This window comes from Danio aesculapii, chromosome 5, assembly GCF_903798145.1.
Source record: "Danio aesculapii chromosome 5, fDanAes4.1, whole genome shotgun sequence".
NCBI lineage: Eukaryota > Metazoa > Chordata > Actinopteri > Cypriniformes > Danionidae > Danio > Danio aesculapii.
In genome coordinates this window covers 12,168,091-12,194,172 of record NC_079439.1, presented here as the reverse complement: position 1 = coordinate 12,194,172, position 26,082 = coordinate 12,168,091, and the positions used below count along the sequence as shown (strand labels likewise).

At 36.6% G+C, this 26,082-nt stretch overlaps 1 protein-coding gene across 3 annotated transcripts in view; it reads left to right on the top strand.

The window, feature by feature from the left end:
- nf2a (NF2, moesin-ezrin-radixin like (MERLIN) tumor suppressor a) overlaps positions 1-26,082 on the top strand; it is a 138,822-nt gene that overhangs the window by 63,137 nt on the left and 49,603 nt on the right. For 2 of the 3 annotated variants that reach the window (XM_056457374.1, XM_056457375.1), the window contains exons 15-17: positions 2,345-2,450; positions 8,400-8,527; positions 11,599-11,758. In XM_056457374.1, the coding sequence (XP_056313349.1) occupies positions 2,345-2,450; positions 8,400-8,527; positions 11,599-11,758 (394 nt within the window). Of the gene's footprint in view, positions 1-2,344; positions 2,451-8,399; positions 8,528-11,598; positions 11,759-23,367; positions 24,598-26,082 lie in introns of those variants that run through there. The other variant, XM_056457377.1, reaches the window with a different exon arrangement.

Below are 26,082 nucleotides of genomic sequence, written 5' to 3'. Positions count from 1 at the left end.
GTGTGCGCGTGCGTGTGCGCATGCGCGTGTGCGTGTGTGTGTGTGTATATATATATATGTATGTGTATATATATGTATGTGTGTGTATGTATGTATGTATGTATGTATGAAGAACGAAACGATCCTGGATCGTGTCATATCATCAATAAGCAAATCCAGCTAACGGAGTAATCCACATACGAAAAATGGACCCCTGGAAAGTACTTAAAAACAAACACAGGTCTTTGAAAGTGCTTGAATTACATTTGAAATTAATTTTGTTCATGGTTTATTGTACTCAATTGCCAAAAAAACAGAAATTCCTAAATTAAAAATCTTTAATTATAATATCCACTAACACTGACAAATAGTGTAGTGAATTCGACACATTTTTATTGAAGTTATTTGAATGCAACTTTTTAAAATAGTCAATGCTTTTGTAAATTACTTTTTTTAAAAATGTAAATATTAAGTGTAAGTTTAATGTTAAGTACCGTAAGGACTTTAATGGCGCTACATACAGTTGAAGTCAGAATTATTAGCCTCGTGTTTATTTTTTCCCCAATTTCTGTTTAACGGAGAGATTTTTTTTCAACACATTTCTAATCCTAATAGTTTTAATAACTCATTTCTAATAACTGATTTATTTTATCTTTGCCATGATGACAGTAATGAATATTTAACTAGATATTTTTCAAGACACTTCTACACAGCTTAAAGTGACATTTAAAGGCTTAACTAGGTTAATTAAGTTAACTAGGCAGGTTAGGGAAATTAGACAAGTTATTGTATAATGATGGTTTGTTCTGTAGACTATCGAAAATAAATATAGCTTAAAGGGGCTAATAGTTTTGACCTTAAAATGGCTTTTTAAAAAATGGCTTTTATTCTAGCCGAAATAAATCAAATAAGACTTTCTCCAGAGGAAAAAATATTATCGCAAATACTGTGAAAATTTCTTTGCTCTGTTAAAGATCATTTGGGAAATATTTAAAAGAAAAAAAAAATCAAAGTGGGGCTAATAGTTCTGACTTTAGCAGTATGCTGAAAGTCCTTGAATCAGCTGTTTATGTAAGTGTGGGAACCCTGTAATTAGTCTAATACAAATATTAAATACTATAGAAATAATGCCATAATAAACTTATAATATATGTGCACTTTAATTACCTGGATTAAGCACTCATTTAACCGGTAAAATGAAGTGTGGAATGATACACACTTCACGCACTCAACAGCTGCTACTTTGCTCACACAGCGGAAGGGGCGGAGCTTTTGGGCACTGATGTTGGATTACTTTATTAATTTTGAATTGTGAAAGCAAAATTCAAGGGCCGCACGGTGGCGCATGTTCGCCTAACAGCAAGAAATTCGCTGGTTTGATCCTCGGCTGGGTCAGTTGGCGTTTCTGTGTGGAGTCCAAAAACATGTGGTATAGGTCAATTGGGTAGGCTAAATTGTCTGTAGTGTATGTGTGTGGATGAGTGTGTATGGAAGTTTTCCAGTGATGGGTTGCAGCTGGAAGGGCATCAGCTGCGTAAAACATAAGCTGGATAAGTTGGAGGTTCATTCCGCTGTGGTGACCCCAGATTAATAAAGGGACTAAGCCGAAAAGAAATTAATAAATCAATGAAAGCAACATTCTCCTACAACAGTGATTATAGCGCCTCCGATGGTGAATGTGGCAGGAATTGTTTGGCAGTTTGGTCATTTATTTCACTAATTTGGCAACCGTCAAACGTCATCAGGAATTGGTTTGAATTTCCGCTTAGTAAAAAACCATTAGTGTTCCATTTGGAACGACACTACATGCATATACTATGCTGTAGAGTGTGTAGGGGCATAAGTACATAGTGTATAGTGTGCCATTTGGGATGCAGCTAGTGGCTAATGCCATTACAATTATTTGTTTATCTTTCTTTAATTCATTTGTATGTCTTTTATCTAGTCAGTTTACCAGTTATTTGCTTATTCCTATATTTAACAGTTCAGATAAAATGCTTGGGCAAAAAATCAAGCAACTTCTACTGTATAATTAATCATCATCTCTTATAGAGTGGCTCTGAACTCAGTATGTGGACATGCATCATCACAGGAAGCTTAGATCTGCCTCTCGCAGCTGGATCGTTGCCAGTGGCTCTTCTCAAACCCATATAGTGGCTCTTTACTTAGTATGTGGCACTCTGTTGGTGTGCATGCTGGGATAGCCATTCGATTCGGTGCCAGTGAACGACTCAATTTTCTGCTGATCTGAGCATCCATTTTTTCCATTTCCAGCCCAATTTATGCTTCAGAGATCCCAGTACTGTGTCCACTTCAAAGGGCTCAAACCTTGAGTGAGTAAACCCATGTTTCTCATCCTCCACAGGGCCAAAGAGGCCGACCAGCTGAAACAGGACCTGCAGGAGGCCAGAGAATCGGAGCGCAGAGCCAAAAACAAACTACTGGAGATCACCAGCAAATCGGAATATTCGGTAATCACCCGTCCCCTACCAATAACACTCACCCGCGGCGCTTTCCACAGATGACATCGCATCAACACTTGTCATTCTTCATCAGCCTGGAGTCCGAAACCATTCCAAATTTATCTCCATAAGAAAAAAAAAGTGTGCCCTGTTTTTAACGCTAGTCTGATTTAGCCCCTTGGCCATTTGTCAATGTCAGGATAATTTATTTAAGCAAAAGTTGCATCAGACAAGCATTCCATTACTCGCAAGAAAACTTTCCAGAGAAAACCTTCGACAGAGTTTTAGCCTCGCATGTACCCTCCCTAATGCAATCGAGAAGTAATATTTATATTCATTTTAAGCTGTCCGACTTCAAAAAATGGTTAGGCAGGCCTCAAGGGTCCCTTGTAATGTTTTTCGGAATTGGATTACAAATGGGTTCAGAATGTCTGGCTATTTAAAGAACTTGAAACCTCTATTGAAATGCAGTGTGAATGTCCACTAGATCCAAATACACATGATGACTGAGTGCACTTCTTCTGATTAAAATGCACAACTATTGAGGGACAGTCCTAAGTCTTGTGTATATGGATAATAGATGTAAATGAGGAGAGAAAATTAGTTTTTTTCCTGCATAAATATTCCTAGAGAGGATTTATTTCCAAACTAGAATATTAACCTCAGTGTTATTATGGAGAGACGGAGAGACTATATATGGACAGTGCTTGCATTTTCATTAAAAGAGATTTCAGTTTTGAAGTTCTGTGAATCTTAAATTTAATAAACAATTATTAAATTGTATTTCTGTTGTTTTAGAAGAGGACTGCTTACCCTTTGAAAGTTTAATACACAGCCTTCGAATTCTAAAGTTTAATTTTGTAAAAGAACATTTATGCTTGTTCAAAATAAACAGAAAAAAGCAAGTACCAAACCCGTATACCCATATATATAATGTTATGTCCATAAATATTGGGACATCGACACAATTCTTAAATTTTTGGCTATATGCACCAATACAATGGATTTGAAATGAACTTTAGACTGTCAGCTTTAACTTGAGGGTATTTACATTTAAATCAGGTGAACACTGTAGGAATTACAACAGTTTGCATATGTGCCTCCCACTTGTTAAGGGTCCAAAAGAAATTGGACAGAATAATAATCATAAATCAAACTTTCACTTTTTAATACTTGGTTGCAAATCCTTTGCAGTCAATTACAGCCTAGGGTCTGGAACGCATAGACATCACCAGACGCTGGGTTTCATTACTGGTGGTGCTCTGCTAGGCCTCTACAGCAACTGTCTTCAGTTCCTGTTGGTTCTTGGGGCATTTTCCCTTCAGTTTTGTCTTCAGCAAGTGAAATGCAAGCTTAACCGGATTCAGGTCAGGTGATTGACTTGGCAATTGCATAACATTTCACTTCTTTCCCTTCAAAAACTCTTTGCTTGCTTATGCAGTATGCTTTGGGTCATTCTTCATCTGCACTGTGAAGCACACTCCAATGAGTTCTGAAGTATTTGGCTCAATATGAGCAGAAAATATTGCCTGAAACACTGCAGAATTCATCCTGCTGCTTTTGTCAGCAGTCACATCATCACTAATTATAAGAGAACCAGTTCCATTGACAGCCATACATGCCTGTGCCATGACACTACCCACCACCATGCTTCACTGCTTAGGATCATGAGCGGTTCCTTTCCTTCTTCATACTCTTCTCTTCTCATCCCTCTGGTACAAGTTGATCTTGATCTCATCTGCACATAGGATGTTGTTTCAGAACTGTGAACTCTAATCTGGCCTTCCTGTTTTTGAGGCTCACCAATGGTTTACATCTTGTGATGAACCCTCTGTATTCACTCTGGTGAAGTCTTCTCTTGATGATCTGGCCAACTGTTGTGAAAGGTTTTTTTTCTTCACCAGGGAAAGAACTCTTTTCTGTTTCTGTGGTCTTCCAAGTCTTTTGGTGTTGCTGAGGTCATTGGTGCGTTCTTTCTTTTTAAGAATGTTCCAAACAGTTGTTTTAGCCACGCCTAATGTTTTTGATGGGTTTGTTTTGTTTTCCAGCCTAATGATGGCTTGTTTGACTGATAGTGACAGCTCTTTGGATCTCAACTTGAGAGTTGACCGTAATGGATTCCAAATGCAAATAGTAAACTTGAAATGAACTCGGGACCTTTTATCTGCTCATTGTAATTGGGATAATGAGAGAATAACACACACACATGGCCATGGAACAGCTTAGAAGCCAATTGTCCAATAAATTTTGGACCCTTCACAAGTGAGAGGCACCCTTCACAAGTGAGAGGCACATATGCAAACTGTTGTAATTCCTACAGTGTTCATCTGATTTGGATGTAAATACCCTCAAAATAAAGCTGTTGGTGTATAGAGCCAGAATTTTTAGAATTGTGTCGATAACGTATGTAACCTAACTGTATGTATATGTGTGTATGTATGTTATTTATTTTATATTTAAAACCACAGGTATTACCCCTAGAATGAAAAGCTCAGTTTTGACCATATTTGGAATGGTCATGAATATTAATTGGCTCTGCTCTGAGGATTCTCATTTTAGCAGTTTACTTGTGTCGGTTGTATCATTATAAACAGATTCGGCAAATCTCACAATATACACATTAAACTAAAAAAAGGTAGATTCAAACAGACCGTATGCCTCTTCAAGGGGTGCTGATTAAATGTATAATTCGTATATACCTCATTTTGAATTCTGAAAGGCTGTGAACACTCTGTGTTCATGCATGGCTACCTGCTCGTCTCCCTGCCTCTCCCTTTTTTAAAATAAGAGTCCCACATACATAGTAAGTACAATACAAGCTTAGATAAACTTAAAAAATAAGGAAAAATATCACTGTTGTAATCGCTTTAGAACATGTTGTGGCTTATCAAATACAGCCTGGGTTGTTAATCATATTAGTCGGTGAGTCCTAAGTCTGTGTTTTGTTCCAATTTGCCTGATTTCACCAGGATTTTAGTCTAATAAGGTTTACATGAAAACGAGGAAACAATGGTCAATTTCAAGCCATGTAATTTCCATACTTAACCCGTATTATTCAGCTATCCCTATGTACATCCAAATGTTCATTCTATGACACCTTTAAACAGTGGTGCTTAGGGTGTACAAATTAATTTAATTTTGGCTAAAAACTTAGTAGTTATCATAAGAAAAAATGTGTTATTATGCTTAAAAGATTTTATATATTTCGATTTTCCAAGTAAAATACAAACAACAATAAAAAAAAATACTAAGTACTATACAAACATTCAAATGCTGCAATGGAGAAGGAATATTTATGTTCTTAATAAGGGTTGTAATGCTTTTCTGAACTGGATTACAAATGGGTTCAGAATGTCTGGCTTTTTAGAGAACTTGAAAACCTCCATTGAAATGCAATGTGAACGTCCACTAGATTTAAATACACATGATGACTTAATGCACACTGATTCAAATGCATGATTTGTAAAGGGACTGTCCCAGGCCTTGTATATGGATAATAGATCTAATTGAGGGGTAGAATTTTTTTCTCTCCTAATTAATGTTCCCTGAGAGAACTTTTTTTCTACCTAGAATACAAATGTCAGTTTTATTATGAAGAGGGTCCTAAGTATTGGCCTTAGTACTTGGGAACTGAGCTCTTCCGCTCTTTTAAAGCATTGTGGATACTCTTGAAAATCCCACGGGCAGCTCATCTGCACTTTTTACATGCACAGTGAGTTAAGGGGGTGACTGGAGGTCAGCAAAGCATTTTAAACATTAGCTCTCTCTATGGGTGGCTAATATTAGATCTGTTCGGCCACTTCAAAATCCAGGAGGCATTTCAGAGCGTTGCAGTCATCTGCGGGTATTGATGTCTCAGAGAATTTTGAAGTGTTTTTCTTTGCACGTGTGTGTGTGTGTGTGTGCGTGTGCGTGTGCGCGTGCGTGCGTGCGTGCGTGCGTGCGTGTGTGTGTTTACCCTTAAGCTTCCTTTGGTCTTTTGAAAAAATCTAGCTAAGGCAAAGCCAAACCTGAGATTGACTTAGTTTAGATAAGTCATTCAGCCCCAGGCAAATAAAGCAGCTATTTGAAGCTGTTTGAATTCTTTGATTTATTTGGCTGAACAGTCAGATTCTGTAGTTTGTTTCACATAATCACAAAATCTCAATGGACCCTGTTTGCGTTCTTAATACATTTCTTTTTTTTTCTGCTAATCCTGAAAAGCCCTTTGGATAGTCCACACATTACAGAAAAAATATAGATTTTATGGTATGAGTTTATGGTCAAATTTGTTAGGGGAATGTTTTGGGATAATCTTGTTAGCAATGCAGTCTTTTTGAATTATTTGTTTTCTTCAATGTCATTTTTCACTTCAAAATAAGTAACATTATAGAAGTAAGATGATGTGATGGCATGTAAATTAATAAATAATTAGTAATAAATAAACAATAATCAATGAAGGATTTTAAATGTAATGCTTAGTAATTATGTAAGGTTGATTTTGAAGGCTATGCTGTAAATATAGATATTAAGGGCTCTATTTTAATGATCTAGGCCCAAAGTCTAAAGCACATGGTGCAAAAGCATTAAGGTCATGCCTGAATCTACTTTTGCTATTTTCAGGATGGAAAAATACACTCTGCGTCCTGGCGCATGGTCTAACGGGGTTGTGCTTATTCTCTTAATGGGCTGTGTTTTGAGCATAACGTGCATTAAAGCAATCAGAGTCTCATCTGCCATTCTCTTTAAGAGTCAGTTGCATCACGGCATGGCGCATTTGCTATTTACATGGCGGACTTTGTAAGTGGAAAAACTGAACGCTTCACTAGCCAGAAAACCGTTAAACAGACCCTCTGCAGCATGAGGATAAAGAACAAGCCTCCTTCATTTAGCCTCTTTACTTTACTTTACTTCTGCTCTTTACTTTACTCCCTTTACTTTCATGGAGTAAGGAAACGGTGTTGTATGCACTCCGCTGAAGACATCCATTAGCCTACATATTTAATTTCATTTGTTAAGCATATTTCATTTCATTTGTTAAGATTTTTTTCACAATTATTTCTAAATTCAGTTCTAATTTCCTGCAAACAAATAAATGAACAATAATAACAAAGTGTGGTCAAACGTTATATCCAAACACACGTCCTATTCTTATGCCCCATATGGTAATGCATACGTCTCCACAACCTGACAGGTGGACAAATCTAAACTTGTTTTTATTAAAACAAATATAAATATGCATATAATAAATAATTCTGCTAATAATAATAGCATTATACAAGTGCAAACTGTCATGAATAAACTGAAGAAAAAAATAAAAACAGAAGGCATGGAAATAGTGGTTTTTATATTTTTATGTAGAAAATAATAAGTTTTGTAACATTTTAATCCTTAAATTTTTTTTCATATGTAAAGATATTTGTGTATTGCTGTACATCTTGTGTGTATTAAGCAATGTGTAAGCATTTGGACCTGCATAGGCAGATCTGCATTGGACTTTAGAGCAGCTTTTAGTTGGTCAATGGCGAAGTCCGTTTTAGTTCCTCAAAATAGCAACGCGTCAACTATGCGCCTTAACACATCTCTATTTTAGACCAGCACACCCATCAGTCCACAAAGTGACGCAAATGTATTTGCTATTTAAACAATGTGCCGCAAAATGTAACAATTAGGGTTGTGCTGGTCTGAAAATATCAAAAACACCTACACAACGCCAAACACATCTTGCGCCTTATTGTGCTGGGTGTATAATGGGCCCAAAGTATTTTTTGGTTGTAAAATGTTTTACTGAGAATTGCATAGCACTCCTACTTCTGTTGATATTGCTTCAGTAATTTATACCTAAAATAAATGTGAAATGTTCTTGTAAACGTTTATTTATATTTTTATAATTATAATATATATATATATATATATATATATGCCGTTTGCTTTAGTTAAACATGTTTTCCTCTCCTCTTTCTCTGTTTCTCTGCCCAGCCTGTGTCGTTGTCTGCCAACTCTCTTCCTGCCGATGGTCCTAACTTCAACTTCAGCATGGAGAACCTGAGTTTTGACTTCAAAGACACAGACATGAAACGTCTGTCCATGGAGATCGAGAAGGAGAAGTGAGTGCAGGCCATTTCAGGCATCAGTCCGTCTTGATCACAGTCTCTCTTCTGCCGGCACATCCATCTGTCCACACCTTTTGAACCAGTTACATCAACTGAGGCCCAGTTTGTCCCTCTTCGCTGATGCTCAACTTGGGTTTTTTTAAGTGATAAAACTTTCTGCCACTTTGGCCTAATATAGTTTATGTCTTGATTCAAATTAATTATCTTGTTCAGCAGCAACACGTTAAATTGATCAGAAGTGGCAGTAAAGATATTTAGCACTGGTAGCACTTTACAATAAGCTTCCATTAGTTAATGTAATTAATGTATTTAATATTTATTTCTGTAATCATTTTTTAAATATTAGTTAATAAAAATAAAATCAATGTTAGTCTTTGTTTAAACTTTAATAATGCATTAATGCAAGGGCTACAAGTATTGTTTATTCTTACTTCATGTTAGTAAATGAATGAACATTTAGCTAATAAAACCTTCTTGTAAAGTGTTAAAATTTAATTAAAATTTGTGTTTAATGGAATTATTACAAGAGTTTTACTTTACTTACAAGTTACTTTATTTTAAGGTGTCCTAGTTACTGTGTAACTATTCGTTTAATTAGATGTACCTGCTACTGTATATACTGGTTAGATTGCAGCTTAGCTTTATACAGAGTTCAGACTGCATGATTTTAACCCATATTTTGACTCGCTGAAAGGTTTTGAGAAATCGCTGGCAAATGCCGAAATCACAGGCATATCTTTGCTCGTTCACATAAGTATCAATCACGCAGTGTACAATATCAAAGATGCGATCTGAGAGAATCATCGATGAGTCGCAGACAAAAAGCCAGGTGAGCAAAATAAGTAGGTTTTCTACCCCACTAAATGCTTCTTTTTCATTATGTAGTTAATAACAAAAAATATACTACTTGACCTTGCGTTGTTTCAATGTCGCTTCTGGCGTGTGTTTGGTTGTGAGAGACGTAGTTTGTCGACTGAGATAAAGTTGTCAGCGATTTTCCTATTGTGCAGTCATGCGGTGTGAAACCCCCTGTCATCAATCCATCCTGCAGTGTAAACACAGCCCGACAGAATGCTACCCCAGATAGTCATGCAGTGTGAAAACATCTGTGACACCACTACTTTAAAAATTGACTGTCTGAACTTGGAATTATAATTAGATGCATGAAATTATTCATAATTAATTTGAATTACTATGGTAAGCATATGGAATGTGTGAAACAAGGATAACGTAAGCCTGATTTATACTTCGCCTGGACCCGCATTGTGCGTCTCTGCTGACTGCGCGCACACCTCACGTTGTGGATAGCGGAGCGTTGGACGAAAGTGAAGATCACGGGGGTTGGGAGTGAAGAGGGTTTGGGAGTCGCGGAAGAAAGTGAAAGTGAACAGCGGAAGGGGGAGGAGGGCGGTTGAGGAGGGGGATTGGTAAAATGATGTGCCAGATCAGATTTCAGAGGTTCCGGTGTTCTGGCACAAATTAAGCCCTGATGACAACAGAACATGGGCTACTCTACAAATATATTTTTATTATGGCAAGAATAAAAGCAAAAAAGTACACTTACTAAAAAATATTACAATATGTTTTTTTAGATTTAGCTCACCCCACAATTGACAGATTTACTGTCTGGCTAGTTTGTCCTCTATTTATATGCTAAAAAGGCAATGATGGTCCAACATTCCTGACCATTATCACCAATAAAGCCTAGAAAAATAGGCTATCGTTATATTGTAAACTGATAGGTTCAAATATTCCTTTCCAGTTATCAAAGAAATAATTTGTTCCTTCATTTTAGTTTTGTAAATATTAATTTTTTTTTATTTTAAAATTGTAATGTATACATCAATGTTAAACCTATGAATGGTGGAAAAACATATTCTGTAATTGTCTACCTGGGTCTCCACTTTTGCCATGGCCTCTTTTGGCTTTAACAAACTTATCCTTCAAGTTTTTCTAAACTTTTTAACAAAAACTTTCCTCCTTTCCCACGGCTGTTGCAATTTCTAGCCAAGAATTATTAGTCATCTAGTTACATCTATGATCACGCATGGACGTATCATATAGATGTCTGTACCTGTTTCAGACAAAATTTCTTCAAAGTGAATCATTCAACTCAAATGGAACAAAAAAACCATCCGCTCCGCCAGCCAAAATCATATTGCGTGCACCCAAAGCAAACCACCGCAAACACAGCGATGACATCACATTTGCCGCACGCACTCAAGCGAACCAGCGGACGTGTCAAGTATAAACCAGGCTTTAAAATAAAGTGTTACAGAGATTTTTTTTTTAATTATTATATTATTCTTAATTAATTTAGGTCAGACTTAATTTTAATGTACAATTCACGCTATTAACAAACCATTAACTAAGACTTTTAGCTAAATAAATGACTAATTTGCTGCTTATTAATTGTTAATAAGGTAGTATTTGGGTTTAGGTGGGATTAGGGATTTAAAATAGGATCATATGGCATAAGTGCTAATAAACAGTTAATATTTTAATAATAGGCAGCTATTAAGCCAATAGTAAATGATGTAAATTATTACTTGGCATAATATTACTATAATATAAGTGTTACCTTAATTTAAAATGACTAAATTAAGAATTTAAAACAAAGACATCCTTAAAACAAAAAGGTACAGAGTAGAGCTGCACAACATATATCGTTTCAGCATCGATATGGCAATGTGCGAATCTGCAATGTAGGATGTCGAACTGGGATTATAATTAACCAGAAAACACACTTCAAAACATATGATTTGTGGGGTTGTTGCAAAGTTTAACTTTAGTCTAAGTATATAAAATACTTTTATTTGGATGTGTTTTTTAGGGCATGTGACTTTAGACGAATTTCACAATGCTACCTTCCCTGCTGAGTTTTAAATTGAATGAATGCATCTTTGCAACATTTATAGCTCCTACAGACCCTGTAGTTTTAGATGCAGCCAATGTCTTTTCACACAAAAAAACAGGGCAGTGACAAAACTGTTGCGAGTAGGCCTTAAAGGGGATGGAGACCAAGTGAGCTGCTTTGTTACACAATGCGCCTGTCTGTTTGGTAGGGTTGAGTACATGGAGAAGAGCAAACACCTTCAGGAGCAGCTGAATGAACTGAAGACTGAGATTGAGTCATTAAAGCTAAAGGAGCGAGAAACGCCTCTAGACATCCTCCATAATGAGAACACGCAGAAAGGCACCAGCAAGCAGAGCAACTTTAAAAAGGTGGGTTAAATGCCTCTCGCACAAAAGCCAGACAATGTGTGGTACTTGATTTTTAGATGTGTTAAACCTCATGCTAAAGCTGGGACAACCTTAACAAGTCATTCAACTCATTTTCCTTTTGTTATATTTTGTCTTTCGTCTCTCTTTGTTGATTTGATATTTGATGGAGTAAAAGAAAATATTGAGGAATGGGATGTGAAATGATGTGAGCTGTGCTTAAACCTTTTTTTTGCCCAAGACATTGCACCTCAGTGCTTCCCACAAGTTTAAAATACACTTGCAGTGGTAGCCGGATTGAAACACACCATTTACCCACATCACATAATAGTACTATATGTGACAAACAAAACATAATTAAGTTTTTAACAATAATATTTTTATTATGATGCTGTTATACACTGTTTCTTTTCAATGGGTTAAAGTAAAAAAAACAAAATTCACTTTTTCTGTTACGGAGCCATGTGTACACACTGACGGGCAAAATCTGCTTCTCTCTCTCTTTCAAGTTCAACGCAAACTTGAATGCCACAGCATTTTAGATATGTATATAAAATAGCCTATGTAATATACAGTGTTGGGAGGTTACTTTGGAAATGTGATAGATTACAGATTACAATTTACCCTATTTAAAATGTAATAAGTAGTGTACCTTTTCAATTACTTTATCAAAGTAACTGATAACAACTGATTACTTTTTGACTACGTTTAAGTTTCTAATGGATGTTTTCAACTAAATCATTTTAAAGCATTTTTACCGAGCAGGTGTGACCTTACACTAGCTCTGTTTACTGTTAGAATTTCAAAATCTCTCATCACTTGAATTAAGATTATATTAATTTATTTTTAAAGTACAGCCACCACAAAACCAGACCTTATAACAAAAAAAAGTTTACTGTTGTTACAAAATCAAAATTGTAGTTAGTTGTGCAGGGAGATTTTGAGCATTTGCAAAAAAAAATACATCTAATCTATTTTTGCAATTTTCATTTTTATAGCGAAGGAACTTAAATCCAAGTCAGTTACATTTTAGTGATCAATAAAACTGTCAATGAAACATTTACTACAAATAATATGCGGTACTGAACAAAAATAAATTATAGCATGTAATGGCAAAAACAAAAAAAATGCAATAAAACCAGGAATTACACATTTAAAATACTATAGTAATTTATAGTAAAGGGAAATATTTAGAAATAAGCATTATATTGTATATAACTCTTTATTAATAAATTACACTGCATAATGTCGTATCATTAGTAATAGTATACTTTAGCCTTTACTACAGTAAACTAAATATATAGACCTCCTCTCCCTCAGTCATCTTTCCATCAAATTTCTCGTGTTAGCCTAATTGGTTGGCAACATCACCGAGGAGAGCGAGAGGTGGCAATAACGCACCAAAAAGTTTGTTGTCGACCACTGAAAAACAGGTAGAAAAAGAAATCGTCATTTTCGCCGTAAAAAGATTTATTGTTCCTCCAATATAAAATCTTTTGAATATTGCAAGCCCAATAATAATGTAAGAAATCTGGAAGTGCAAAACCCCCTCTGTTTTTAGGGAGCTGCAAAATAGATTTCTTAATTCGAACTGGTTTATTTCCCCATAAAAAGAAGGTGACACATTTATCCAAATCTATAAAAAACTTTTTCTTAAGGTAAATTGGAATGTGTTGGAATAAGTACAAAAACTTGGGAAGAACGATCTTCTTGATTAGGCTTATGCGCCCAGCAAGAGAAAAGGGAAGTTTGGACCAGCGTTCCATGTCAGATTCACAATTTTTAAGTAACGGGATAAAATTAGAGACATACATTCCACTTAAAGATTTGGTCACAACGATACCTAAATACTTAAATCCATCAACTGCCCATCTAAAAGGAAAAAGTGAGTGTGTAAGGTTTTTTGCCAGTGGATTTAAAGGGAACAGCTCACTCTTATGAAAGTTAATTTTGTACCCTGAAATTTTACTAAACTGGTTTAGAATGTTCAAAATAATAGGGACAACAACCACTGGGTCGGAAATAAAAAGTAAAAGATCGTCCGCATATAAGGATAATTTATACTCTCTATCTAGTCGTTTGATACCTTTAAAATTAACATCCTCACGAAGCCAGATTGCTAAGGGCTCAATGGCAATTATTTCCCTTTTATTTATTTTCTGAGTCTTAATGATCTTTTATTTTGAAAAATGACGGTATTCTCTCACTTACATCTCAGTTACTTGAGCGCCCAAATTTAACCCACAAGCAGCAAAATGAGTAATGCCCGATTCACACGGGGCTTCAGCGTCAACGCTTGACAGAGGGCGTGTTTGAAGTTGGGGCTGACGCGATCGTCATAGCAGCGTCAGCCAATTAAATTAGTCCGCAATCGGCTACTCTCTGAGCTGGTGTATTTGCATAAAGCGATCCGATGGGCTGAGGCTTCCGGTGGTGCTTGAAAAGTTGAGAAATTCACAACTTCTGCAGCAAGCAACGCCACTGAAGTGGCACAGACGGATCCACAGTGCGGTTCGGCAACTCAATTCCGGGAGAGCACCGCTTTTCACGTTACAAGAATTGATCGAGCAGCTTCAGCTTGTCTATAATATACACATTTCGGTAGACTTATTATCAGACAAGCACGGAACACCCAAACTCTGAAGTGCTTTGTAATTTTCTCTATGAATAAAAGATGTATCAGAGTGACAGCAATGTTTTGTCATCTTGTCATTATTTGAGAAAGCAGTTGACAGTCGCCTAGCAACCTATGAAAAACTGCCCTCCCTCCCTCCGGTCCAAGGGTTGACCAGTTCGCGGTGATAAAAAGTTTAGGGACCACTGGTTTAGATGAAAGAATCTATTATTTACTTTTTCTCTCAGTCTCGTGGCTGGGTTTGCTGTCAGCTGCAAAGCCAAGCTAAAGTAGGCTTTAATAAAACAGTAAAGCAAACACATTTACAAGATTTAGAAAGTGAAAGCAAAAATTGAATCCCGGACATTTTAGGAGATTTAGAATCCCGGGCCGGACTAACTTCAAGTCCCAAAAAGGCGCATCTCTGTGGGTCTGCAGAGCACGTAAGACTGTCTGTGGGAGTGCTGACCGGTCTCGCACACACATACTACTTAATCGATCACAGTCGTTTGGTTATATTGGGTGGATACAAAGTGTAAAAGGATGATGATAATAGAAAATAAAACAAATGTGTCACTAAATATACTTAGGAAGCCGTTAATATAGTCCGCCCAAGTAAAGTCTATGTGTGGGAAGCACTGCTTCTTCACTGCTTTGGTTTTGCAGATTATGGTGACTCGTTTATTTTTGTTGAAAATGAAAGCTTTTTTATGTATTGCTATCATCGTGTTGTTTGACAAAAATCATAACATAAACACAATAATTTTTTCAACGATGTAAACATTATGAGTAGGCCACGTGACGAAAAAAGCTTTATGTGGATGGTTTATTTAACTAGTGATGAATATTAACCCTCTGGTAAAGTCTTCACTCATTGTAGACCAAAACATTTTTTTTTTTTTTTAAATGTAAAAAAATTACAAAATCATTGGAATGATCTAAACCTCCTTGACTTGGTTGACATTTGGTATGCAAACACACAAGACATTTAGGTCATGAAATTTAAGACATTTCAAGCATGCTAAATGGTTGTAAATAAAATAGTCACATTCTTCATAGTCAAAAATGACCGCCATAGGAAATGGAAAACATAAAAAAATAAACATTTAGAGGGGCGGCATGGTGACTCAGTGGTTAGCACTGTCGCTTCACAGCAAGAAAGTCGCTAGTTTGAGTCCCGGCTGGGCACGTGTGGAGTTTCTCTCTGTGTTGGCGTGGGTTTCCTCCAGGCGCTGCGGTTTTCCCCACAGTCCAAAGACATGCGGTGAATTAAATAAACTAAATTGATCATAGTGTGTGTAAATAAGTGTGTATGGATGTTACCCAGTACTGGGTTGCAGGTGGAAGAGCATCCTCTGTATAAAACATATACCGGAATAGTTGGCGGTTCATTTCACTGTGGTGACCTCTGAAATAGAGACTAAGCCAAATGAAAATAAGTGAATGAACATTTAGAGAATGTTTTGTTTGCACAGTCAACCAGGTGGTGCTAATCTACCTTTTGTTTTTGAATGGTAGAGTCTCTATTTTACCTGGAAATACTGCAATAATTAATAATAATAATAATTGGAAATGCAAATGACAAAAATTCCATTGTTTTCATTTGGGAAATATGGATGTTAATTAATGCATAACTATTAATTATTACCACAAATGTCAACGTCTTGAATTTCAAAATACATAGAAAAACTATTATTAAACAAAAATATTAAAATATTAAATTAACAAAAGATTGGCATTTAAATGAATGCATTTTCCTTTAAAAAACCATCTTGAAACTGAATTCCCACAATAATATTAAACAGCACAACTGCTCATAATATTGATAATAATAAGTAATATTTAATAATGAATGAAAAAGGTTTAAGATAGTTTTTGAGCTCCAAATTAGAAGCAGCTTTGGTTGCCTATCTGAAACCTTTCAAAAACATTTACAAAATTCTACTGATATCAAAGATTTCCTTTATGATTTCCTCTAGTTCCTTTATAATGTTGAATTGGCTCATATTAAAGTTATGAAACATTGAACGTTGTGTCTTAGAGCTGTGTAATTTAGTAAATTGAGGTACAGTTTTGCTAAACTCCCCTGAAGTCTCTCTCTGTGCTGGGGCACTGTTTCTCAGAAAGGCCTATGAGTTCTTATGAAATATGATCCTAATCATACAGTTAGTCATGCATCCAAGCACCGGTAATCCAAAATGAATTTATTCATCTTCTTTCTGAAAGGTTTTCATCAAGCCTTATGAAACGGTAGATTAAAAGCTCCATTTTAGCCATAGAGTCCTTTCCTTCAGCGTGCGAAATTGTCTTGTTAGCGCTACGCTAATTGATTCCTGTGTTGTGATCGGTTGTTTGGGCGGATGGAGTGCCCTCTGTGTCTTCAGTCAGTCTGCCTTGATGTGATTGTCTAATTGAAGCGGAACATGAGCAAATCAAGCTGGACACTTCGGGGAGGATGGCTTCACAGCTCTCAATGCTAAAAAAAATATCCGCACATCCGTTTGACAGCTGCTGTTTTCTTAGCCGACATTGAGCCTGCATTGGAAGCCTGTATCGGTACACTGTCTGGCTTGTAAATCACCATTGGGCAGGTAGTTTGAGCACTGGACCTTGGAGCAAAGTGACAAGGGTCACTGGCTTTCCAGGTCATGGTGCTGGAATGATTAATGGCCGCGGCTGTGCTTCCTCCGTAGCCTGGTGCATCCTGCTGCTAGCAATAGCCTGAGGGACAGAGATGTAGTGAGAGCGTCTTAATGCACTGACAGTCTCACCTGTTTTATGAATATGTTTGTGTGGTAATCCATCAAAATCTAACTTGAAGCTGTGGCACATTAGTGTCCAAGTGTGCCTTAGTTAATTGTGCTGAATTATGGATAAGTAAGGTTACAAGTCCCTTAAACCACATTTCTTTTTGTCCTTGGAAGTACCTTATATGAATACTGTTTAATAACGTATTTTGGAAAAATACAATGCAAAATGCGACAGTAAAGGTGACAGGTGAAATATATATAAAACCAAAGAGATGATGCCAACCCTGTGAGGACTTCAAGGACAACACAAAATCTTAAAGAGCCCCTATTATGGGTTTTTGAAAATGAGCTTCTATGTAGTGTGTAACACTAAGTGAATGAAGGCATCCAGCTGGGGTTTAAATCTGAACGTGCACCTTGTTTAAAACTATTGATTCTTTAACTAAATAGTCGACTCAGTTGAATAAATGAATCGTGTTGGGTTCAGATCTTTTGCCTAAACGTGTTGACATCGATACTGTACATCACAGTACCGGATCCGGTAAAACATGAACGCACCTTTCCCCTTCTCAGACACTAGCACAGCACAGCACATTGCATCCGGAAAGTATTCATATCGCTTTACTTTTTTCACAGTTTTTATGCTAAAGCCTTATTCCAAAATGGATTAAATTTATTTATTTCCTCAAAATTCTACACACAATACCCCATAATGACAATGTGAAAAAAGATTTTTTTAAATTGTTGCAAATGTATTAAAAAAAAAACCTGAATAATCACATGTACATAAGTATTCACAGCCTTTGCTCAATACTTTGTTGATGCAGCTTTGGCAGCAATTACAGCCTCAAGTCTTTTTGAACATGATGCCAGAAGCTTGGCACACCTGTCTTTGGGAATTTTTGCCCATTCCTCTTTGCAGTACCTCTCAAGCTCTATCAGGTTGGATGGGAAGCGACGGTGTACAGCCATTTTCAGATCTCTCCAGAGATGTTCAATAGGATTTAGGTCTGGGCACTGGCTGGCCCACTCAAGGACATTCACAGAGTGGTTGTGAAGCCACTCCGTTGATATTTTGCCAGCGTGCTTTGGGTCATTGTCCTGCTGGAAGATAAATCGTCGCCCCAGTCTGAGGTCAAGAGCACTCTGAAGCAGGTTTTCATTCAGGATGTCTCTGTACATTGCTGCATTCATCTTTCCCTCTATCCTAACTAGTCTTCCAGTTCCTGCTGCTGAAAAACATCCCCACAGTATGATGCTGCCACCACCATGCTTCACTGTAGGGATGGTATTAGCCTGATGATGAGCGGTGCCTGGTTTTCTCCATATGCAACGCCTGGCATTTACTCCAAAGAGTTCAATTTAGTCTCATCAGACCAGAGAATTTTGGTTCTTATGGTCTGAGAGTCCTCAAATGCCTTTTGGCAAATTCCAGGTGGGGAGTGGCTTCCTTCTGTCCACTCTACCATACTGGCCTAATTGGTGGATTGTTGCACAGATGGTTGTCCTTCTGTAAGGTTCTCCTCTCTCCACAGAAGAACGCTGGAGCTCAGACAGAGTGACCATCGGGTTATTGATCACCTCACTGACTAAGGCCCTTCTCCCCCGATCACTCAGCTTAGTTGGCCGGCCAGCTCTAGGAAGAGTCCTGGTGGATCCAAACATCTTCCACTTACGGATGATGGAGGCCACTGTGCTCATTGAAACTTTCAGAACAGCCTAACCTTAACCTTCCCCAGCCTTGTGCCTCGAGACAATCCTGTCTCGGAGGTCTACAGACAATTCCTTTGTCTTCATGCTTGATTTGTGCTTGACATGCCTTTTCAAATCATGTCCAATCAACTGAATTTACCACAGGTGAACTCCAATTAAGCTGCTGAAACATCTCAAGAATGATCAGTGGAAACAGAATGTACCTGAGCTCAATTTAGAGCTTCACGGCAAAGGCTGTGAATACTGATGTAAATGTGATTTCTCAGGGTTTTTTTATTTTCATTTATCATTCTATCTATATTACAGTTGTTCTATCTATCATTCTATATGTCTATCCATCTATTCATCAGTCCATCTGTCTATTGATCATTCATTCTATCTACCATTCTGTCTATATTTCGTTTGTTTCTGTCTGTCTATCATTCTATCTATCGTTCTATTGATCTATCCATCTATTATTTTTCTATTGTTCTATCTATATTTCTGTTGTTCTATTTTTCATTCTCTTTTCATCCGTCTGTCTTTAAGAATCCGAATCAGAATCAGTTTTATTGCCAAGTGTGCTTCACACACACAAGGAATTTGTTTTGGCTACAGAAGCTTCCAGTGTACATAAAGTGACAAGTGACAAGACAAAATAAATATGAAAAAAATATATAATAAAAATGATAAACATTAAACAGAGATGCATTTAGTCAAGAAACCTGTATGTTGAGTTGTATGTACGTTGAGTTGTATGTTCTATCTATCTATCGATCTATGATTCTGTCTGTCATTCTATCTAGCATTTTATCAGAATCAGTTTTTATTGCCAAGTGTGCTTCACACACACAAGGAATTTGTTTTGGCTACAGAAGCTTCCAGTGTGCATAAAGTGACAAGTGACAACACAAAATAAATAAATGTGAATTTTTTTTTTTAAAAGACGATAAACATTAAATACAGGTGCAGTTAGTATCCATCTATCCATCGTTCTATCTTTCTATCCTTCTATCCTTCTATCTATCGTTCTATATCGTGCAGCAGAAATTTTTCTGTAACCTTCCCCAGCCTTGTGCCTCGAGACAATCCTGTCTTGGAGGTCTATAGACAATTCCGTTGTCTTCATGCTTGGTTTGTGCTTTGACATGCACTGTTAACCTTGGGACCTTATATAGACAGGTGTATGCCTTTTTAAATCATGTACAATTAACTGAATTTACCACAGGTGAACTCCAAATAAGCTGCTGAAACATCTCAAGAATGATCAGTGGAAACAGAATGTACCTGAGCTCAATTTAGAGCTTCACGGCAAAGGCTGTGAATACTTATGTACATATGATTTTTTTGGTTTTTTATTTTCCATAAGTTTTTTAACAATTTCACAAAATCTTTTTCCACATAGTCATTATGGGGTATTGTGTGTAGAATTTTGAGGAAATAAATGAATTTAATCCATTTTGGAATAAGAATAAAAAATTTGGAAAAAGTAAAGCGCTATGAATACTTTCCAGATACACTGTATACTTTCTCATTCTTTACTCTGACAATGGTTCATCATACTGACTGGAAGCTGCCAAATTTCAGAACTTTCTTTTTTATGTATGCGGCTGTTATCAGTGCTGAACCTCACTCCTATTGAACGTTTCTTATGTGTTGTTGCATTTACTTTTAACCAGCTGCTTTCTGTATCTTTTTTTTTTTGGTGGACGTTTGAAGTCAGTCCTTCTCAAGATCACACAGAGTTCCAGATTGCAGAGTAACACAGAGTACACGGTTTACACAGTAACCAAAGGCATGTGTAGAGTATTTACTATGACATTTATATCTCAAGATGTCTGGTATAAGCTGAGCAGATTAGGGTATTTCAGGGTGAGTGTGCTTAAATCCCTTGCAAAATGATTCATTAATCAAGCACAAAATGTACCATCTTCACAACGCATTAATTTCATCATTTGCCCATCACTGTTGTCTCTTTTTGTTTGTTTACGCCAATGTTTCATGAGGGATTCTGTCTTTAAACATCACTGTCAGTGGCTTCACACAGACAAGTGACAGTTGATCAGAGATGCACACATGCTCCCTCCACACACATTCTCTCTCTCTCTCTCTCTCTCTCTCTCTCTCTCTCCCTCTCTCTCTCTGTGTATTGAACATGTCATACATGTCTAGGGTTTCTCATGGTGTGTGCATAAAAAATTAAATACCACTGTCACATAATCTTTGACTATTTATTCAGTTAGTTAATGAATTAATAATGAGCAGGAATTGAAATTTCATTAATAAATATTCTATAATGTCAATTAATTTGTGTGTGTGTGTGTGTGTGTGCGTGCGTGTGTGCGTGCGTGCGTGCGTGCGTGCGTGCGTGCGTGCGTGCGTGCGTGCGTGCGTGCGTGCGTGCGTGCGCGCGCGCGTGCGTGCGCGCGCGTGTGCGTGCGTGCGTGTGTGTGGATAAAAAATCTTTATCATTCGTTCCATCCAACCATCTGTTATTACATCATCCATCATTATGATCCATCCGTCTATCTATCGTTTCGCTGTTCTGTCGTTCTAGATATCTATCTGCCTTTCTATCATTCTATATTTCTATTCTATCTATCATATGTCTATCTATCAATCTATCCATCTGTTTATTGATCATTCGTTCTGTCTATCATTCCATCTCTTCTTAAATTTATTATATCTATCTATCTATCTATCTATCTATCTATCTATCTATCTATCTATCTATCTATCTATCTATCGTTCTGTCTGTCTGTCTGTTTGTCTATCTATTGTTCTATCTGTCATTCTATCTATTATTTTATCTATTGTTCTATCATTCTGTCTGTCATTCTATATGTCTATTGCTCTTTCCATCTTTATATCGTCCTATCTATATTTCGTCCATCTGTCTATCGTTTGTTTGTTCGTTCATTCGTTCATCAATGTTGTATCTTATTTCTGTCTGTCTGTCTGTCTGTCTGTTTGTCATTCTATCTATTGTTTTATCATTCTATCTATCCTTCTGTCTAGCTATCTGTCTATTTATCATTTTATCTATCGTTCTAATTATAAAGATGAACAAAAACAGGGCCTATGGACCTTTAGTGTGACACCACAATTTAAATTGGATTGTGAAAATGCTTGTGTAAAAATAACATGTATTATTAATATAATAATTATAATAATAATGCATTATTAATTATTTTATGTAAATATTAAAACCATTAACTAGTTACAAACATTTCAAAATAGTAATATAATAATAATACAAAAATATTTGATTTAACAGAACATTTATGCTACAGGCATGTTTTTTCTATTACAAGATTTTACATCTGAATTGGTATTTAGACATGTTCACAAACCATTCAACCAGTTTGGTTAGCAATAATCTTCAAAATATATTTTATATTCTCTTGTATTAATATGGAAATATTCAATTATGTTGTGCAGTGAAATAATAATTAGAAAGAAAAGCGGCTCATTGAGTCATTCATTTATTTGCTTCATTAAAAATTTCTCAAATTAAGTTGATGAATTAAATTATTTGCTCAAAACACAGAGTAATTCACAAACAACACCACTGAGATAAACGACAGTTCTTAAAATCTTAATTTATTATTGCTTTTAAGGATTATTTGGGTAGGAAAATCAAAACATTTACTTGAAATAGAAATCTTTTGTGAAATAAACTGGGTGACACGGTGGCGCGGTGGCAGTGGGTAGCATGATCGCCTCGCAGCAAGAAGGTTGCTGGTTTGAGCCTCGGCTGGGTCAGTTGGCATTTCTGTGTGGAGTTTGCATTTTCTCCCCATGTTTGCGTGGGTTTCTTCCGGGTGCTCCGGTTTCCCCCACAAGTCCAAAGACTGTGTGAATTGGGTTAGCTAAATTGTCCATAGTGTATGTGTGTGAATGAGAGTGTATGGGTGTTTCCCAGTGATTGGTTGAAGGGCTGGAAGGGCATCCGCTGCGTAAAACGCATGCTGAAGAGGTTGGCGGTTCATTCTGCTGTGGTGACCCCAGATTAATAAAGGGACTAAGCCAAAAAGAAATGAATGAATGTGACAAACTGTTAAGATCTTTGCACTATTAGGTCTAAAATTGACATATGGATTTTTTTTTTATTTTTTTGGTATTTCTTTATACTAATTTATGCACTGTGTTTGTCATTAAGTGATCTGTGCTGGTCAAGTGACTGCATTCAGTATTTTGCCCTCCGTTGTATGGTGTATGGTGGCTCTGAACTGTCTCTGAATTCAAACACTTTTTTTGGATTTGAAAAACTGAAAAAAATCAAACCTGATTTAAATTTTTTATAATGGACATTAGTTTCTGAGGCAGTTTATCAGTACGAATAACACAACGTTAGGTTGAATAAAAATTTTTTTAATGTGCGAAAATTACATAAAAAATTTTTTAATTCACTGTGTAAAAGCATTTACATGTGTCATTTTAATAATAATTGTGTTTTTACTTTAAAAGTGGCTTCATAACAGATGAAGATATTCCGTTTATAGTGTAGCGCAATTCTTTAACACCTGTAAATCTTCTTCAAACTGTCTCCACAGCTCACTCTACAGAGCACCAAATCCAGAGTGGCCTTCTTCCAGGAGCTTTAGCCATCCAGACGTACTGGACGTGTCTGAATTATGTGTCTCACTGTGCTTTTATCACACTGACCCAATCCTGTATGATCCTAGGACATTCCGGTAAAGAAGAATGTACTATCTGACGGTAAAGTTTACATTACACTTAAGAGGACCAGGACCTCTCATAAGCAGAACTACAGGGGCCACACTAATATAAACTCAAGCTATACACTGTTCCCCAGTATTTCTTTGTCTGCAGGAGGTCAAAAACCCATTATAAACACAGTATGGTAATGCAGAGTACACACACTCACTACATATATCTCTGCAGTGCTTCTTAAAATTTGTCTCTCCGGTTGCGCTGCAGATTTCTGTCTTTCTCGATCAATATGTGTCAGAATAATTGGCTAAAGCAGTTATATTACACCCTTGTGCCGTATTAGGTAGGGCGTTTATTCTTTTGGTCCAATATGGACCTGTCTAGTCGTTCATAAAGGCTAAAATACACCTAATTGTGTTACATTTTAAAAGTTAACTTTTTTTCCTCAGAGGATTGTTTAGTACAGGATATCTTGGGGAAACAAAACCTTGCTATTTGATAGGTCATTACATATGAAATGTTTGGGGCATTTATTTTTTAAAATCTGTTTACTTCACTTGAAATGTTTTGCAATGTTTTAAAGTTTGTGAATATATTTTTTGAAAATGTGTTTGTGCAGAGGATTAAATCAATGAAGATGAAAATTAAATGTACTTTGCCTTTTTATTTTGGTGAATTTGCTCACAGTATGCTCACATTTTGCTTTGAAAGTCTATATAGGATTAAACAGTATACTTTGGTTTGCAGCAATTCTGCCACATGGGCATTGATTCCTCATATTATACAGATATAATTTTTTCAATTATGAAATATAGAGTTTTCCACTGGTGGACAACAAAATATAGCAGTGGTCCCCTACCCCCAGGCTGGATCACTTGGTGCCAGGCCGCACAAGAAATTCATTAAAAGCCCCTATTATTGGTTTGAAAGTGACCTTCCATGCAGTGTGTAACACAGCTCTTAGTGAATGAAAATATCCATCTGGGGTTTGAATCTGAATGTGCACAGTGTTTAAAACTATTGATTCTTTAATGAAATAGTCGACTCAGAGTCGAATGAATGAATCAAGTTGGGTTCAGATATTTTGCCTGAACGCATCGACGTCGTCACAGAACATCACTAAATATGTAGTACACTGAAAAAAGTGTTGCATGCAAAACTGTTGCAAACAAGTTATTTATGTTGAATTTAAACAAACATATTAAATTGAGCAATGTTCAACTTAATTTGTTTGTTTAAATTCAGCCCAAATAAATTGTTTACAACCACTTAACGTAAAAAAAATTGAGTAAATCCAAGGAATCATCTTTGAATAAATTTTTTCAGTGTACTTGTTCCTGTAAAATGGGAATGCGCCTTTCTCTTCAGACACTGGAGCATGGGGGATCACGGGACTGATTATGATATGAAGATGACGATCACTGATAGACAGAGATTCGGCTGAGGGGAATAAATGGTTAAAGTTCATTTTCACAACAATACCACAGTATAGCCAAACTAGTGCTTTGTTTGTTCCTGTCATTTTTATGATTTTTGATGCAATAACCTACGCTGCAGCGCGGGATTCGTCGGCTGTTTGCTATTAGAGGAAGGAGCAGCAGAGACTATTGGACATTGTCAGACTTTGACAGGGACTTTGTCAGTAACTGTTACAGTTCATATGGACCAGTTTCTTCTTCCTCCGGATCATAACATGTAAGTGTGATTAAAATTGTCGCCTCATTTTCTGTAGTTTGTAAAATATGTATTTAATTGTGTGTTATAACATGTAATCTGTCCCCGTGGCTTGTAATCACTTATCTATTATAAATCAGTGCTTGTACTGTATCTCTCAGGTAAAATCTTTATGGGCTATTCACATATTGTGTTCAAAACCACATTGAAAACGTGACGCGTGCTTCTTCCTTTACCGATTTAAATGTGTTTCTGAACTCACCATCCTCTGCTGTTTCTTGTTGTTATGACCACTATTAGCTATTCATACTCGCGTGGCGCGGTCAATTTTCAAAATAGTTCAACTTCTGCCACTGTGTGGATTAATACTGAATGTGTGTCATTGTTATTACTTGGGGTTAGGTTTAAGAGTAGAGTAATGTGCTCGTGTTTAACTGCATTCCTGCATTGGGCTCTCACATACTCTGTGTGCTACTTCATAGCCGTGGTGGGCATTTCTCTCCCTTCTCGAGCTGAACGCAGTCGACCAATCACAACAGACTGTGCCATTGGACGAATCAGTGCAGATTAGCTTCACGCTAAGGAGGGGTTTGGGAACAAATTAATCTGAATGAATCATACGGGAGTCCTTGGGATAATTAGGTAAAAATAAAAGCATATTATAAGACATCGAAAGTGTTTTTTGAACTTGCATGCATATCTGACTGTTGTTGGAGACCCCTCCAAACCAAAATATGACCTTTTTTAATGCAAAATAAGGCCTCTTTAATTTTCTATTTTTTTCCATTTTATTTATTATCTGAGTCTGAACGATCTTTTATTTGATTTTTCATTTATTTTGAAAAATGACCATATTCTCTTGGTTACTTTTTGGTCACTTGAGCTCCAAGATTTAACCCACAAGATGGCAAAATGAGTAA